The sequence below is a fragment of the Hemitrygon akajei genome, chromosome 15 (genome assembly GCF_048418815.1).
Source record: "Hemitrygon akajei chromosome 15, sHemAka1.3, whole genome shotgun sequence".
Taxonomy (NCBI): domain Eukaryota; kingdom Metazoa; phylum Chordata; class Chondrichthyes; order Myliobatiformes; family Dasyatidae; genus Hemitrygon; species Hemitrygon akajei.
In genome coordinates this window covers 24,428,268-24,443,462 of record NC_133138.1, presented here as the reverse complement: position 1 = coordinate 24,443,462, position 15,195 = coordinate 24,428,268, and the positions used below count along the sequence as shown (strand labels likewise).

Genomic DNA, 15,195 nt, shown 5'->3' with positions numbered 1-15,195 from the left:
GGATGTTAAAACAGCAGATGTGAGGATCAGCCTTATCCACTTGCACATTATACTCAAGTCATAAATTGTAACAGTTAGTAATCAAATCCAAACACAGCTCTCAACAACAGAGACAAAATAAACTGCAGATGCTGGGATCTGGAGCAACCAATAATCGGCTGGAAAAACTCAACGGGTCTGAGGACAGGAAAGGTGGAAGTTTTGGGTTCAAAACCTTGCATTGGGACCACCAGGGTAGGGGTTTCAGCCCAAAACACTGACGGTCCCTCTCCTTCCACAGATGCTGCTTGTTCTTTTGAGCTCTTCCAGCAAATTGTTTGTTGCTGCAGCTCCCAGCAACATATGAAAAGACTTAAAAATTGAATAAATATAATGCACGAACAGATAGACAGACGGATGCAAGGACACATAGATGGATCTAAAAAAAGAGGGTTTGAAATGCTTCTTTCCCTCCACCATCAGATTTCTGAATGGTCCGCTAACCCATGGGCAGTACCTTGTTATTCCTCTTTTGCGCTTCTTAAAAATTTTTTTGTAACTTATAGCAATGTTTAAAGTCCACACTGCACTGCTGCCTCAAAAACAACAAATTACAGGGATAATAAATCTGATTCTAATTCTCTTGAATATTTCCAGAATTTCTGCTTTTATTGTCCACCCCCAACTTCCCACCACCATAGCTCTCCCAAAAAATTCTGTACATTTTCTAACAGAAGTTTTGTGTGGGATTACTTGTTGCTTCACTAACAGTTGGAGAGCTTAACTATGTTGAATTTATTAAGGCTTTCATTGTGCACAGGTCAGACACGGCTGCACTCCATGCTCGTCGCACCCTGGGCATCGTATAGCTCTGAATGACTCCTTGAATCGATTGGCAAACATTGACAGTTTGCTTCCATGGCACAAAGAGCAGGGGACACATCCTGCTCCCTCACAGTGTAGACACACAGGCTCTGATTCATCCTCCTGGAACAGATTTCAATCAGAGTTAGACACTGCATGTGAATTGCATTTTATTACTTACTGTTATTTATGCATCTATGATCTGGAATGGAGCCTCCAAAGGTCAAAAGCTCTAAGTACATTAATTATCAATGCTTAATGCCTTGAGATTCATCTCTTTACAGGCAATACAAAACAAAGAAAACCAAAAGAACCCATTAAAAAATGACTGTCAAACACCCAGTATGCAGAGAGAGAAAAAAAAAACAAATTGTGCAAACAATAAAAGTAAGCAAATACATTCAGAACTGAAGTTCACAATGAGAGGCCGTCCACAAATCCTTAGCTCAGCACAGAGCTGATTAACTGACGCAGAGCAGTGAGCTGAACGGGCCCGTCCCTCGCCCCAGACCCTGACACCCTGACCTGTACAATCTGGCCCAGCGCCAAACTAGTGCTCCAGAGCATAAGTTTGCAAGTAGCTGCAGAGGCCAGTTCATCACAGGCACCACCCTCCCTCAATAGGCCATGTGTTGAGAAGGCGACATCCATTGCTAAAAATCACACCATCCAGGACATGCCCCTTTCTCATTACTACCATCAGAGAGGATGTACAGGAGGCTGAAGGCCCATACTCAATGATTTAGGAACAGCTCTTCTCTTCAACCATCAGATTCCTGAAAGGTGCATGAACATGTCATCATTATTCCTTTATTTTACACTTTTTATTTATTTTTGTAATTTATGTTGTTGCATTTACCTATTGGAACAAAACAACAAATTTCACAGGATATGTCAGTGATAATAAACCTGATTCTGTGCCAGCTTCTATATGCTAGCCAAATATTTGCAATTTAAACACTGGGCCAAATAGAAGGGAAAGGCAGCGTGTAGGGGCGGTGGGGGGGGGGTGGGGGGGGCGAGAGTCGGACTGATTTCTCTCACTCTCCTGCAAAGTTCACTCCTCTCTCCACGACGCTGAGGTAGCAAAGCTGCCCCAGCTGTTGTGTTTCGTGTCTGCGAGCTTCAAGGTGATCTGCCCCCCCCACAGTGATGAACTGAGACTAAGACTTTGGGCCTGCTCTGGTCTGCTCCAGGGATTCGGACCTAAGCATTCAATTTGGTTCGAAGTGCTGTGCTCGCTTCTATTCTTTGCGTGATTTGTGTTCTTTTCTCTTTCCCTGCACATTGGGTGTTGGTCTTTTTTTAAATTGGGTTCTTTCGGGTTTCTTGTTTTGTGGCTGCCTGTAAGCAGACAAGTTTCAAGGTTGAATAATTTATACAGTGATTGATAATAAATGTACTTTGAAGCTTTGAATCTTTGAAATAGCTAAAGATATATTTCAACGCCTATATCATTTTGTGTTGCAAATAACCATTCAGTGTTGTTGGACGAAACCTTGAAGAAAATTCTTCTTCCCCATCATTTCACCTTCCTTATAGGAAACCATTTGCTCTTCAGTCACTGGTTCATTCATTTTCCTTTGGCTAGGAGTTTAGTTTCTGTTGTAATGTGAGTATTATTAAAAGTCAGTTAATACTAATTGGGAAGCTGTTGGTAGCAAGAGGCTGGATCCGGGGTTGATGGGGTTTTTACTTCTGCTCTTTTTACTCCCGGTATGCATTGTATACAGTTCCTCCACCCATGCCGCACGTGGTACCTGAAAACCTCTGTATTGTAAACATCATTTGCCATCCATGATAAAGGTATTCTTTTGGCCATAAAATTGACGTGTGGTCTTTTGTAAAGTAGAAGCAACAACAGTTTCTGCAATCATTTTGCTTAAAAACTCATTCTCCCCCAACATAACAGACCTGGTACCAACACCACTGTAATGACATATTAGCTCTGTCTCTCCTTGAGTATTTCAAGTATTTTCAGTTTTTCTTTAACGAAAGAACTCCAAGAGTGATGGGGATGAGGTCTTGCAGGAATTTGTAATTTCCTAGCAATTATTATCTTCATAATTTGATATTCCAGGTGTATGTCATTTTTTCAGTTTTGCTGCAGAATGTTAGAAGCAAGACCCAAATTAAATACAGTATCTCAAACTATCAGCGAAGGCTGTTGATTGACTGATGATCCACCAATTACTCGTGGTCTTCACTACACTGGAACAACTGTAAGGCAATTGTCCCCAACCACCGGGCCATGGACCGGTACCACTTGGGGACTACTGCTTTAAGGTATATCATCTATTCACAACACTTCTCTCTGGCTTCAGATCTCATAATAGTCGGTAACATTAAGACCCCTTGAAAAACTCTTCCTCTGAACTTCAGAATCATATCAGGCTATTACTGTTAAATATTCCAACACAAAAATAACAGAGCATAGTTTTAATTAATAGTTTTGGCTTTTCTGAGGATTATAAAGAACACATTAATGTTAGACAGTGAAAGTCAAACATTAAAAGCTGTGGTGATTAAGACAGATTTGAAATACAGGGTTCAAATCCCCTCGAGCAAAAAAATGCTTTTGAGAAGATTCAAATGAGGTTATTAAAGTAATGAAGCATCTTGATGGACTGAACATAGACAATCTATTTCACATGGTACGTGAGAAAGACTCAAGAGGTCATCAGTTTAAATTATAATTAAAAGGATGAATATGTAGGTAAATTTAATCAATTTTGATGGGAGAGTTATCTGGATATTTGAAGTTGATGAAGATGCACGTCTGAGGGGGGTGATGAGCTCAGATTAGTAATCATTTGGATTATTTTGTCAAAGTGCTGGCAAAGGAACAATGGCAATTAGGACTCCTTCCACACTGTAAATCTCTGTGTCTGTATTGAATTACTTCATCAATTTTAATTTTGTCACTGAGCATGTAGTATTTTCATGCACACTAGAATTGCCCTTTCCAGGAGTTCTGATTGATTTCATTTAGAAATACTTCCTCTAAGCATCAGCTTGGCTTAATTGGAGCCAGTTTAAGACCTAATTGATGACTTGAACAGATCCAAGATGCTAAACAGGAATCCATTGTGAGTTGCAAAGATATTTGTCAGGATTCTAGTCAATATTTCGTTCACATCAACAGCACCCAAACCAGGCAATTTGACCATTCATCTAAGTTATTGTTTCTGGATCGCATTATGCAATAAGATTATTTTTTCGCCTAGAAAAGAAGAGTAAATGCATTCAGAAATAAAAAATATAAAGTAGGCCACACAACCCTCAGCAATGATCCACCATTGAGGAAGATTTGACCATGTCCTTCAGTGACATTCCACTCAACTAAAGGTAACTTTTCACTCCCTTGCTCATCATGAATCTATTAGCTCTGTCTGAATAGTCAAAGAATCTGCTTCTTTGATGAAGGGAGTTGCAAAGGCTCAAAAGACCTCGAAGAGAAAATATTTCCTATCACCTCTGTATTAAATATACAAGCAATACCTTACTTTTAAACAGTGACTCCCAGATCTAGATTCTCCCACAAGTGCAAGATGCACTGAAAATCTTTGTATTGCATGCCTTCCTTTCATCACATGTTGAAGGAGAACAAAGGAGAAGCAATAACAGAATGCAGAAACATGTTTCATTTGTGGAGTACGTACAGGGCAGATGGTCAATAATGTGCGAAGCCATAACAAGATACTGTAAATTGAGCGAATAAGAGTCCAGCTTATTGAACAAGAGATCCATTCAATAGCCTTATAACTATGGCATTGAAGCTGCCCTTGAACCTGGAGTTATGTGCTTTCATGCTTCCCAACGGGAGGAGGGAGAAAAAAGAATGTTTGAGGTAGGTGGGGTCTTTGATTATGTTAGCTACTTTTCAAGATAGCGAGAAATATAGTCAAAGGAAGCATTATTTTCATACCCATCCTGCAAAGATCTCTCAGGGTCTATATGTTTCAGCCAAATCCTTTCTCATTCTTCTAATCTCTATCCTATCTAATCCAGCCTTGAATTGTTTGTAATGTATATAATTCCTTCCTTAAAAAAAGGAAAACATTATACACAGAACTCCAGATGAAGTTTCACCAGTACCTTATATATCTGAAACATGGATATAAGATCCACTCACATGAAAGAAAAATGCAGAATGATGTGGGAGAGAAGGGTTAGATTAGTGACTCCCAGTGGGGTAGGTACATGTCTTAAGGGGGTGTTAGCAAGCATAGAAGTCATCAGGGGGCATTCAAAATTCTTGGGTCTTGGGGGAGGGGGCTGTAAGCAGGACCCTAACTTGAGGAATGAGACCTGACTGACTGTGTCAAGTCGCTGCCATTGTCAACATTCAATAGGCATTCCCAGTTTGTGTTAACATTTTACTTTAATTTGGCCCCATTAATGGTGGATGAATACGTACACCGCAATCTCTGAGTCTGAAGGCAGTGAAGCCTTGAATTCTAATCCTGCTAAGAAGCAGGAACCACAGAAAGTGCGTCAATACAATGTTACATATCCGAAGTATGGTTTTATTCTGTTCCCACCAGATCAGCGACGCCCCATGTGTCTTATTTGTAATACTGTACTGTCTAATAAAGCCATGAAACTAGCAAGATTGCAGGAACACTCGTGTACAACACACTGTAAAAAGGCTACTTATGGTACTATTCAGTTCCAGACGATGAAAGAAGCATTTGAAAAGCATTGCACACTCAAGTCATTAGTCAAGAAAGCTAAAAATAACCTTGATAGTAGTGTCATTGCTTCTTATAATATTTCCAAAAATGATAGCAAAGTGTGGAAAATCTCATACAATTGGTGAAAGGTTTATAATGCCTGCTGTGTCAGAAGCATTCACCACTGTTCTCAAAATGGATGCCAGTGTTTTAAAGTCAATTTCTCTGAGTAATAACTGCATAGCTCATCGAATTGACAAAATTAGTGAAGACATTTGGATCAACTATGCAGAGAACTACAAAAATCAGAATTTGGGATACAACTGGATAAGTCAACTATGCGAGGCAAGGACGCATTGCTAATGGCAAATGTACAGTTTATCAAAAACCAAAAAAATTATGAAGAGATTCTCTTTTGTAAAAAACACATTGATATTGAAGCTGCTGCATATGCGCACGTACTGCAAGCTAGGTTTAAAGACAAATAAAAATTTAAAGCAGATTCCTTTTTCTCATGTTAGCATATGGTAGATATTGATATCAAAGCTGCTGTACAGTGCACAAGTATGGTAGATATGTTTTTACACTATAGGGGTGCCAGAAAGTATATTGTGTCTAAAAGAGGCATTGGCAAGTATGAAGGTGCTTTAGGGGAGGGGGCATTGGACTAGAAAAGTTTGGAAAACACTGGGTTAGATTAATCTTGGAGTAGATTAAAAGGTTGGCACAGTGTCATGGGCTGAAGGACTGTACTCTCCTGTACTGTCTACGTATTCATGTCTGCCATTACATCTCAGTGTCAGTCTGTTAACCTAATTAGCCAGTTCATTTGAGCTACCTCTGTTCTCATTCCTTTATTTAAGTTTAAAATACTAGTACTGTAGTGGACTCATTCTTCTCTCCCTCAAAATGATTCTAAATTTCAACTGAGTATCTTCATAATGAGGTCAGTAATATGCGGTCCAGCACGTTCTGCTATCTGGTTAATTCCAAAAGCACGTTGCTCTAACGAACTATTCTGAAAACACTATGACATTTTCAACAAAGATACTTTCGTCCATCATTTTCCACCACTCTACATATAGATTAAAATCCCATATGATCACCAGAATAACTGTGATAAAATACTATCTATATGCATTTTTTTAACCTAACCAATTTATTTCCTTGTTTTACCATATTAAGTGCTAACAGGAACTTAAACTGTCTGCCACTATTCAATCTGGCTGTATCAGTTACCAAATGAAAGAAAGCAAAAAGCCTATTTTAGATGGAAACAGTTTTTTCTGCAGAGTAGGTAAGACCAAAACTACGGGGCGTAGATTTGGTGTGAGAGGGAGAAGGTTCAAAAGTGACCTAAGGAGCAACAATTTCTTGCAGCAAGTGGCAAGTATGTGGCAGAGTTACCAGAGAAAGTGGTTGAGACAAGTGGAACAGTATCATTTAAGAAGCATTTGGATAGGTACATGGATTTCAGTAAGGCGTTTAACAAGGTTCCCTATGATAGGCTCATTCAGAATGGCAGAAGGGATGGAATCCAGGGAGATCTGGCTGTGTGGATTCAGAGTTGGCTTACCCACAGAAAGGCTGTAGAAGATGGAGCGCATTCGGCCTGGAGACCTGTAATGAGTGGTGTTCTGCAGGGATCTGTTTTGGGACCACTGCTCTTTGTGATTTTTAGACGAGGAAGTGGAAGGGTGGATGATAAAGTGGAAGTCTGCAGATGACACGAGGCTGGTGGAGTTGTGGACAGTGCAGGGCTGTGGCAGGCTACGATGGGACATTGACAGGATGCAGAGCTGGACTGAGCAGTTGCAGATGGAATTCAATGTGTTAAGTGTGAAGTAATACATTTTGGAAGATCAAACGTGATGACAGAGTACTAAGTTAATGGCAGAATTCTTAGCATTGTGGAGGGACAGGGGGATCTTGGGGTCTAGGTCCAGAGATCCCTCAACGTTGCCACACATATTGATAGGATGGTTAAAAAGGCTCATGATTGTTGGCCTTCATTAGTTGTGGGAACCAAGTTCATGAGCTGCAAGGTAATGTTGCAGCTCTATAAAATTCTATTTCCACACTTGGAGTATGGGGTTCAGTTCTGGTCACCTCATTGGTTCATGGAGAGTGTATGGAACAAGCTGCTAGTGGAAATATACTGTAAATGTGAATACAATTACAAGGCTTCAAAGACATGTAGACAGGTGCATGGATAAGAAAAGTTTAAAAGGATATGGGGTAAATATGGGCAAATAGGAATAGCTCAAGCAGGAAACTTGGTCATCATTGACGAGTTGGGCCAATGGTCCTGTTACCGTGCTGTGTAACTCTATGATTCTATGATTCTGTAATAGTCCAACAGAAGCAAAATATGATATTGCAAGTTGGGAATTTTTTACTTCTATTTATTATTAAGTTGCTTCCAGTAAAAAAATACATTACGTTATTCTGCAATGCTTTCAAATCCTGACTTTAACTGTTTAGTATTATGAATAAAATTACTTTCCATTCTACATTTGCACCTTTCTTACAGATAGCATCAATGCTGAAGAAGAGAATGACAGGAGCCCAGCTGGGATTCAACTAAGCTGACAACTGACATAAACATTCAGATAAATATTGAGGTTTTTATCATACAAGTTATTAATCTTTCATGAGAAACTTGTATCCATCTGGTAAAAAAATAAGTTTAAGGTCTTTTATTAATCTGCTTCAAATTGAAATATCCAATCCACAGGACATTAAGTTATAGAAATATTACTCGAACATCCTAAGCGAAGAGCCACGTTAAGAATCAATTAGTGTCTATCAAAGAATATCTTGCATGATTAAGGTATCCATTTTAAATGTAGATAACAGCTAAGCACAGGACCAGTGTCAATGTTGCTCCAATTTGAGTATTGAAATAAATCTAAGAAAATCCATTATATTTTCTTAATATACTATGAATAATTTACATTGGATTTTTAAACTATTTTAAAAAATGTATGATGTACCTCAGCAGTCATGATATGCTTTTTACTTTTTTCTTCATCTTCTCTCTTTCCATCCAGGTCTGTTGCATTGTCGGGTGTCAGCTGAGTTTGGAGAGGTTTACTGATGATTTCTTTTTGGGTGGGTGGTTTCTTAATGATCTTGAGATTGTTGGTGTAGATGATGATTTTTCCAAAATTCAATATGTTTGATGGCTAGAAATGCAGAAAAATGCATGTAACCCAAACATATGTAGTATTACCGCTGACAATAGTTAATAAATGTGACAATGTAATTAAAAGTTCTCATTTGACGTGCTTTCAGCTGTAATAAACTCATAGGGTCTAGGGCTCTCAATTCATTAACGTTGCTTACTGCTGCACCATTTTCTTTAAATATCCAACCCCTATATGACTTTTCAAAATGCATCATCTTGCACTTTCCCTTAGGATTTTCTCCAGTAATTTCCCCACCACCCGTCTAAGGCTCATTGGCCTGTAATTATGTGGGTTATTCCTGCTGCCCTTTGTAAATAGTGGAACAACATTAAATATCTTCCAGCATCATAGATCTCATCCAGCCCTGAATGCGTGTCAACCCTTAATGGCACATCTAGCATCTCGTCCTTCTTAGTACTGACCTGCTTCATATTATTCATGTGACCCTCTCCGAGCTCACTTTCTTCCATGTCAATCTCCTTGGTGAATAAAGATAAGTATTTTTTTCCCACATCACTTGACCCACACAAAGACAACCACTCTGGTCCTTAGGGGGCCCATTCTTTTCCTTGCTACCTCTTGTTTCTAATATATTTATCAAATATAAAATCTTAGTTATGGAAATCTTGGCATATGTTAGTACTCTAATAGATCAAGCCAAGGTCAAGATGGTAGCCCAATGAGTAACTCAATGGGAAATTTGTCACTGGAGTGGGAACAGGCTAACCTGAAACTGGCATACCTAAGGGCCCATTGTTTTAACTTAGGAAGGTGTGGAATGTGACATACATTTAAGGATTATTTGCAGAATTGCACAGTAAGAAACAGAAGCAGAAGAGCAAATATACGGGCATCTCTGATTATCTAAAGTGAGGACTATTGCCTTGTTAAGAAAGTGATTCGGTCATATTGCAATGATTGACTTACACTGGAGCGAGTCGCTGTCAGGTCGGTGAATAGATTCTGGCCACTTCTTACACTGTACCTCCCTGCATCTTTGAAAACATTTATTCTACATGCCCTCAGGCACGTTGTGGTAGGGAACGCTGGGCGCCAGCTCTCCTGTAATTCAGCTCGTCCTCTTCTGAAGCTTTCACTTAGTTGTGACTTCAGCATTCTCCTGGGAGTCTCATCCTCAAGTTCCTCTGACTCTGACCCATCTTCATAAACCTGTTTCAGCACACGGCCACTGTAGGCAGAAGAGATGCGAAACCTCACTTTCCTCGGGTTAGATTCAAGTCTCTTTCTTAATTTATTACGGAGTTCCTCCATTCACAACTTCAATAGATTCAGCTGTTAAGTCTCCAGGAACAAAAAAAAACACCTCAGTGCTTGATTCATGTACCAGAAGTGCCATGCAGAAGCATATTGTGCTCTCCTGCTAGCCTCTAATATATAATTCAGTGATGGGATCATATATACTAGGCTGATGCCGACTAATTATACAATTACACGTTTGCGTAAGTATCTACAACACTGCAGGGCAATCTATTCTCAGGCAGCAATTAAAATGAGAGCCACTGTTACATTCATTTTGTTAATTATACATCTAAGTAATAGACCTTCAGCTCAAACATACTGCATCAATGTGTACGTGCACATATCTAATGCTTTTAAATGAACAGAACTATTCCTGTGGAGGTTTGGGATCTTCAACTACTGCAGTAACCTTTGCTACCTGGCCTACTTAAAGTTTATCGAGTCATAGAGAAGTACTGCTCAGAAATAGGCCCTTCAGTCCATCTAGTCCATGCCAAAACCATTTAAACTGCCTACTTCAATTGATTGCACCGGGACCATATCCCTCCATACCCAGAAGTTTCCCCTCATGTTCCCCTTAAACTTTCACCCTTAACCAATGACCTATGACTGTAGTTCCACCCAACCTCAGTGGAAAAAGCTTGCTTGTGTTAACCCTGCCTATGTGTTCCATTGTAGACAGTCTACCACATTGGATGCCATCAGCCCTATTCACCAAAGTTAATGTAAGTCAAATGATAATGTGGCAACAATCCATTTGAATTGTTTTCATCACGTTAACATCTAGAGAAAATGACAGGCATAAAATGGGTTGTCAACTTCCTGTCACTCGTTTCCACTGATTAATCAGAGGGTCAAAGAATAAAGTGGTTTTATAAGTTTGCAAAGAAATGATACTTAGCATGTTTATCACAGTTAATTACACCAAACAGATATAACATATGTTGATTCTAATATGATGTTAGTCAACAATAACCAGGGGACGTCTCAGCATTAGCTATGGATAAAAACTCACATTTTTCCTGCTTATTTTCTCCAGACTTTATTTTCTCTAGCTAGTTGAGATGTTAACCCAATGCACTGTACATTTACAAAATTTTGCCGAAGTTTTTGGTGACATGCCAAATCTATTCAAACTTCTAAGAAAGTAAAGTCACTGTTGTAGTAGCTTCTTTATGATGATACTTACACGCTGGTCCCAGGATGACCAGCACATAAGTGCCATCTCAAACGTGATGAGTTTTCCCGGGTTTCAGCACTCATTTGGGCAGAGATTTTGAAACCCTTGCTATTCCTTGAATAAAAGGTTCTTTCTCAACTCTCCCCTGGAAGCTCTACCTAAATCAAAGTTCTCCAGTTGTTTTACAGCTGTGGCAAGATGGCGCCAGTGACCAATGCAACTAATGGTGGCGTCCTGCGGACAGTTCATGAAACTATTTCTTCTCCTTCTTTTAAATATGCTTCTACTACTAATCTGTGTGCAGTTGGAGCCTGTAGTTTACATTTTGATCATGTATTTTTGGGCCGACTGGGTGCTCTGGCGTTTTTGCTGCCTCTGAGGGCATTCGAGATGGTTGAGAGCAAGGTTGAGAACAGAGTAGCTGGTGTAATGGTGGAGCACAAACCCATGATTAGTTCTGTATTTGCTAATCTCACCGATTAAAGCGTTGAGCAAGATTGAAATCAACAAAGACAAGAGCAGAAGACGAGCAGATGTTCCGCACCATCTGCCTGTGTTTGTCCTGTCTCCCTCTCCCTCTCGCTTGCTACTGCCAGAGAAAGGTGCAGGGGTCTTAGCTTTTGGGGCATCCGTGTGTTTTGTGGACTGGACTAATTTTTAGAGGACTCTGCAGTTCATGTTATATGAGTTTGGGGTTTCTGGTTACACCTTTTTTTATTGCTAACACAAAATATTCTGCAGATGCTAAGGTCAAAGCAACACACACAACACACGGGAGGAACTCAGCTTGTTGGGCAGCATCCGTGGAAATGAACAGTCAACGGTTTGGGCCGAGACCCTTCGTCAGGACTGAAGAGGAAGGAGGCATGGGCCCTATAAAGAAGGTGGGGGGACAGTGGGAAGGAGAAGGCTGGTAGGTGCCAGGTGAAAAACCAGTAAGGGGAAAGATCAAGGGGTGGGGGAGGGGAAGCAGGGAGGGGATAGGCAGGAAAGGAGAAGAAGGAATGTAAGGGGAAAACACTATGGGTAGTAGAAGGAGGCGGAATCATTAGGGAGGCAATAGGCAGCTGGAGGAGGAGGCATAGTGAAACTGGGATGGGGAGAGAATTACCAGAAGTTGGAGAATTCAATGTTCATGCCAAGGGACTGGAGACTACCCAGACGGTATATGAGGTGTTGCTCCTCCAACCTGAGTTTGGCCTCATCATGGCAGTAGAGGAGGCCATGTATGGACATATCCAAATGGGAATGTGAAGCAGAGTTGAAGTGGGTGGCAACCGGGAGATCCTGTCTGTTGTGGCGGACGGAGTAGAGGTGCTCGACGAAGCGGTCCCCCAATCTGCATCGGGTCTCACTGATGTAGAGGAGGCCGCACCGGGAGCACCGGAGGCAATAGATTACCCCAATAGACTCACAAGTGAAGTGTTGCCTCACCTGGAAGGACTGTTTGGAGCCCTGAATGGTGGTAATAGAGGAGGTGTATTGCTATTTTGCGCGGTTTAGATTGGGGCACTTTGTTGTGGACTGGCTCAGTGATCTGCAGTCATTGAATGGCACAGTGCTAAATTGAACTGAACTGAACTGCGCTGAACAGACCTAGCCTGCTTCAAGGACTCTGTGGTTTGATGTTTACTATTCTGTGTGTTACTCACTTGATTTTTGCCATTTGCACGATTTGCTCTTTTTTTGTGTGTTGGGTGTTTGATGTTTTCTTTGAGCAGGTTCCATGGCCTTCTTTGTTTCTTAGCTGCCTGCAGGAAGACATATTTCAGAGTTGTATACTGCATACATACTTCAATAATAAATGCACTTTGAACTTTGAACTCTATTGGGGAAAGCTAAAGTAGTACAACGTATTTAGAAAAGTAATTTCAATGTGTTCAGGTCACAAGATTAGTGTAAGCTAATGCTCAACATTGATCATTAATGTATTCTAATTCCCAAAACTTTGTTCCCTTCCAATATGAAGACAATTATGTTTCAATATTATTGAAGAAAGGGGCTGCTTCTTTTACGTGTTATTAAGCAAGTATAATAATGGAACAATAAATCCTCAAAAGCAGCTACAACGACAATAAACTGCCTGTAGCGGATAGTAACTTTAAAGTAGTTAGTGGTAACCTTATTAAACAAAGGTTGATGATAATCCCCAAAAAAAATCCAGCTTAAAAGAAAAAAAATAGGGAGTTAGAGAGGTTTATTAATGTAAACAGGTAAGACTTTTGAGTCAACCAATGTGGCACCATCAGAGTGGACCTACAAACAGGGCTCGGTCCATTATGGCCACAGCTCTCCCCACATTGACAACATATCCAATAGGTATCATGCCTTCTTCTTGCTACTACTGTCAGGAAGGAGATACAGAAGCTCCACACCACCAGGTTCAGAAACAATCATTTTCCCTCCATCGGGTTCTTACGCCAACCTGCACAGCCGGATCATACATCAGAAACAGAACATCTCTTACACTGCCATGAACACATCTCTGACTGTGGTGCGCTCTCTCTCTCTCTCTCTCTCTTCGCTGTCTTGTACACTTTATAATCTGTGTGTTGTCTGAACCTTCATGTCGGTGACGCTGCTGCAAGTTTTTCATTGTACTGTACTAAACCTAACTGTACTTGTGCACATGACAATAAATTCGATTGGATTAGTGAACAGGGAATTGAAAACTGGGCAATGTTCCACAATGTCTGGTAGGTGGCAGTGTTGCAGCTAACCTGGAGAGCTCAGCCGGTGCAGTCCCGGAGTTCTGGAGCTAACGTGTTCAGCACCTCGGCTGGGAGATGGCCTGGGCCTATTACTTTTGCTTTATTCTATGTAATTAGCTGTTTCCTGAAATCACGGAGAGTAAAGCAAATCAGCTAAGGGCTTACTTCCCTGAAGCCGGAAGCCCCAGGGAGTGGCCAGGCTGAAACACTCACTTCTGGCTGAAGGTGGTTGCAGTTGTTGGGGTTGTGCCTTTTATACTAAGTTACTACACTTCACCATCACCGAGGATAGTGATGTTCTCGTAATCTCCGCCTTCCAGTGGTTGTTTAATTTAATTGCCCAACACAGTCCAGAACTGGATATATAATATTGCATGATTTTAAACACAAGACATTCTGCAGATGCTGGAAAGCAGGAGTAATACACACACAAAATGCTGGAGAATTCAGCAGGTCAGGCAGCATCTATGGAAGGAAGTGGGCTGTCGATGTTTCAGGCCGAAGCCTTTCATCAGGACTGGAAAGGAAGCGGGAAGAAGATAGAATAAGAAGCTGGGAGTGCAAGCTGGCAGGTGATAGGTGAAGATAGATGGGCGGGTGGGGAAGGGGGAATGAAGTGAGAAGCAGGGAGAAATAGGTAAAGGGCTGAAGAAAAGAGGAATGTGTTAGGAGAGGAGAATGGACCACAGAGGAAAGGGAGGAGGGGGGGTACCTGCAGAATTCTGATTTGCTCCACTGGTTGTGGGATGGCTCAGTTCTTCTGCTGAACATCTGATGCTGCCTTTGCATGGATCTGGCACTTCGTATCAAGGGCTGCTGCTTAAGTACTCATCCACCCTCCTCATTGATCTGGGCTTGGTCCTTGACTCTCGCCTATGTCAGAACAAGTTAACTTTCATTCTGTAGTTGAATTTGCAAATGTACTAATAAAGTCCCTTGCCTATAACGCCCAGTGTTGATAATCTTGTACTTACCAACAGGACGTTGGTCTGAAAGGTTAACTGTTTATCCCACTGCAAATATGGTCAGAACTGTTAAATATTTCTGTGGTGTTCTTCCTCTTTAAATTTCTGGTATTTGTTCTAATTAATTTTGTGACAGTGTTTCTAGGACAGCATTTACCAACCATGAGCAAGTATTGAGGCTTTCAGCAAAGTCTCCACCATTGTGCCCCTGGCATTATTCAGCCCTGAAACTGCCTTCTGTCCTTGTAGTTGAACGAAATGTGACAGGTAGACAGCTGTCTGCACCTGCCCGTCTCAGTCAGCAGTGATTCCTTTCAACAAGCCTTTTAGCTTTGCACTTGCCACAGTTCACCTCCTTCGAGCATCTGA

At 40.9% G+C, this 15,195-nt stretch overlaps 1 protein-coding gene across 2 annotated transcripts; it reads right to left on the bottom strand.

The window, feature by feature from the left end:
• Positions 1 to 456: 456 nt before the first annotated feature.
• Positions 457 to 14,867, bottom strand: LOC140739566 (glutaredoxin domain-containing cysteine-rich protein 2). 2 transcript variants are annotated; one of them, XM_073067960.1, is made up of 5 exons: positions 14,574 to 14,867; positions 12,803 to 12,901; positions 9,638 to 9,899; positions 8,516 to 8,707; positions 457 to 966 (listed from the first exon to the last, which is right to left on the bottom strand). In XM_073067960.1, exons 1-5 carry the CDS (start codon positions 14,648 to 14,650, stop codon positions 787 to 789), a joined length of 810 nt encoding a protein of 269 aa, XP_072924061.1. In that variant the 5' UTR covers positions 14,651 to 14,867; the 3' UTR covers positions 457 to 786. The 2 variants fall into 2 exon arrangements, with proteins under 2 accessions (XP_072924061.1, XP_072924062.1); XM_073067961.1 differs by lacking the exons at positions 12,803 to 12,901; positions 14,574 to 14,867 and having other exon boundaries at positions 9,638 to 9,998.
• Positions 14,868 to 15,195: the final 328 nt, after the last annotated feature.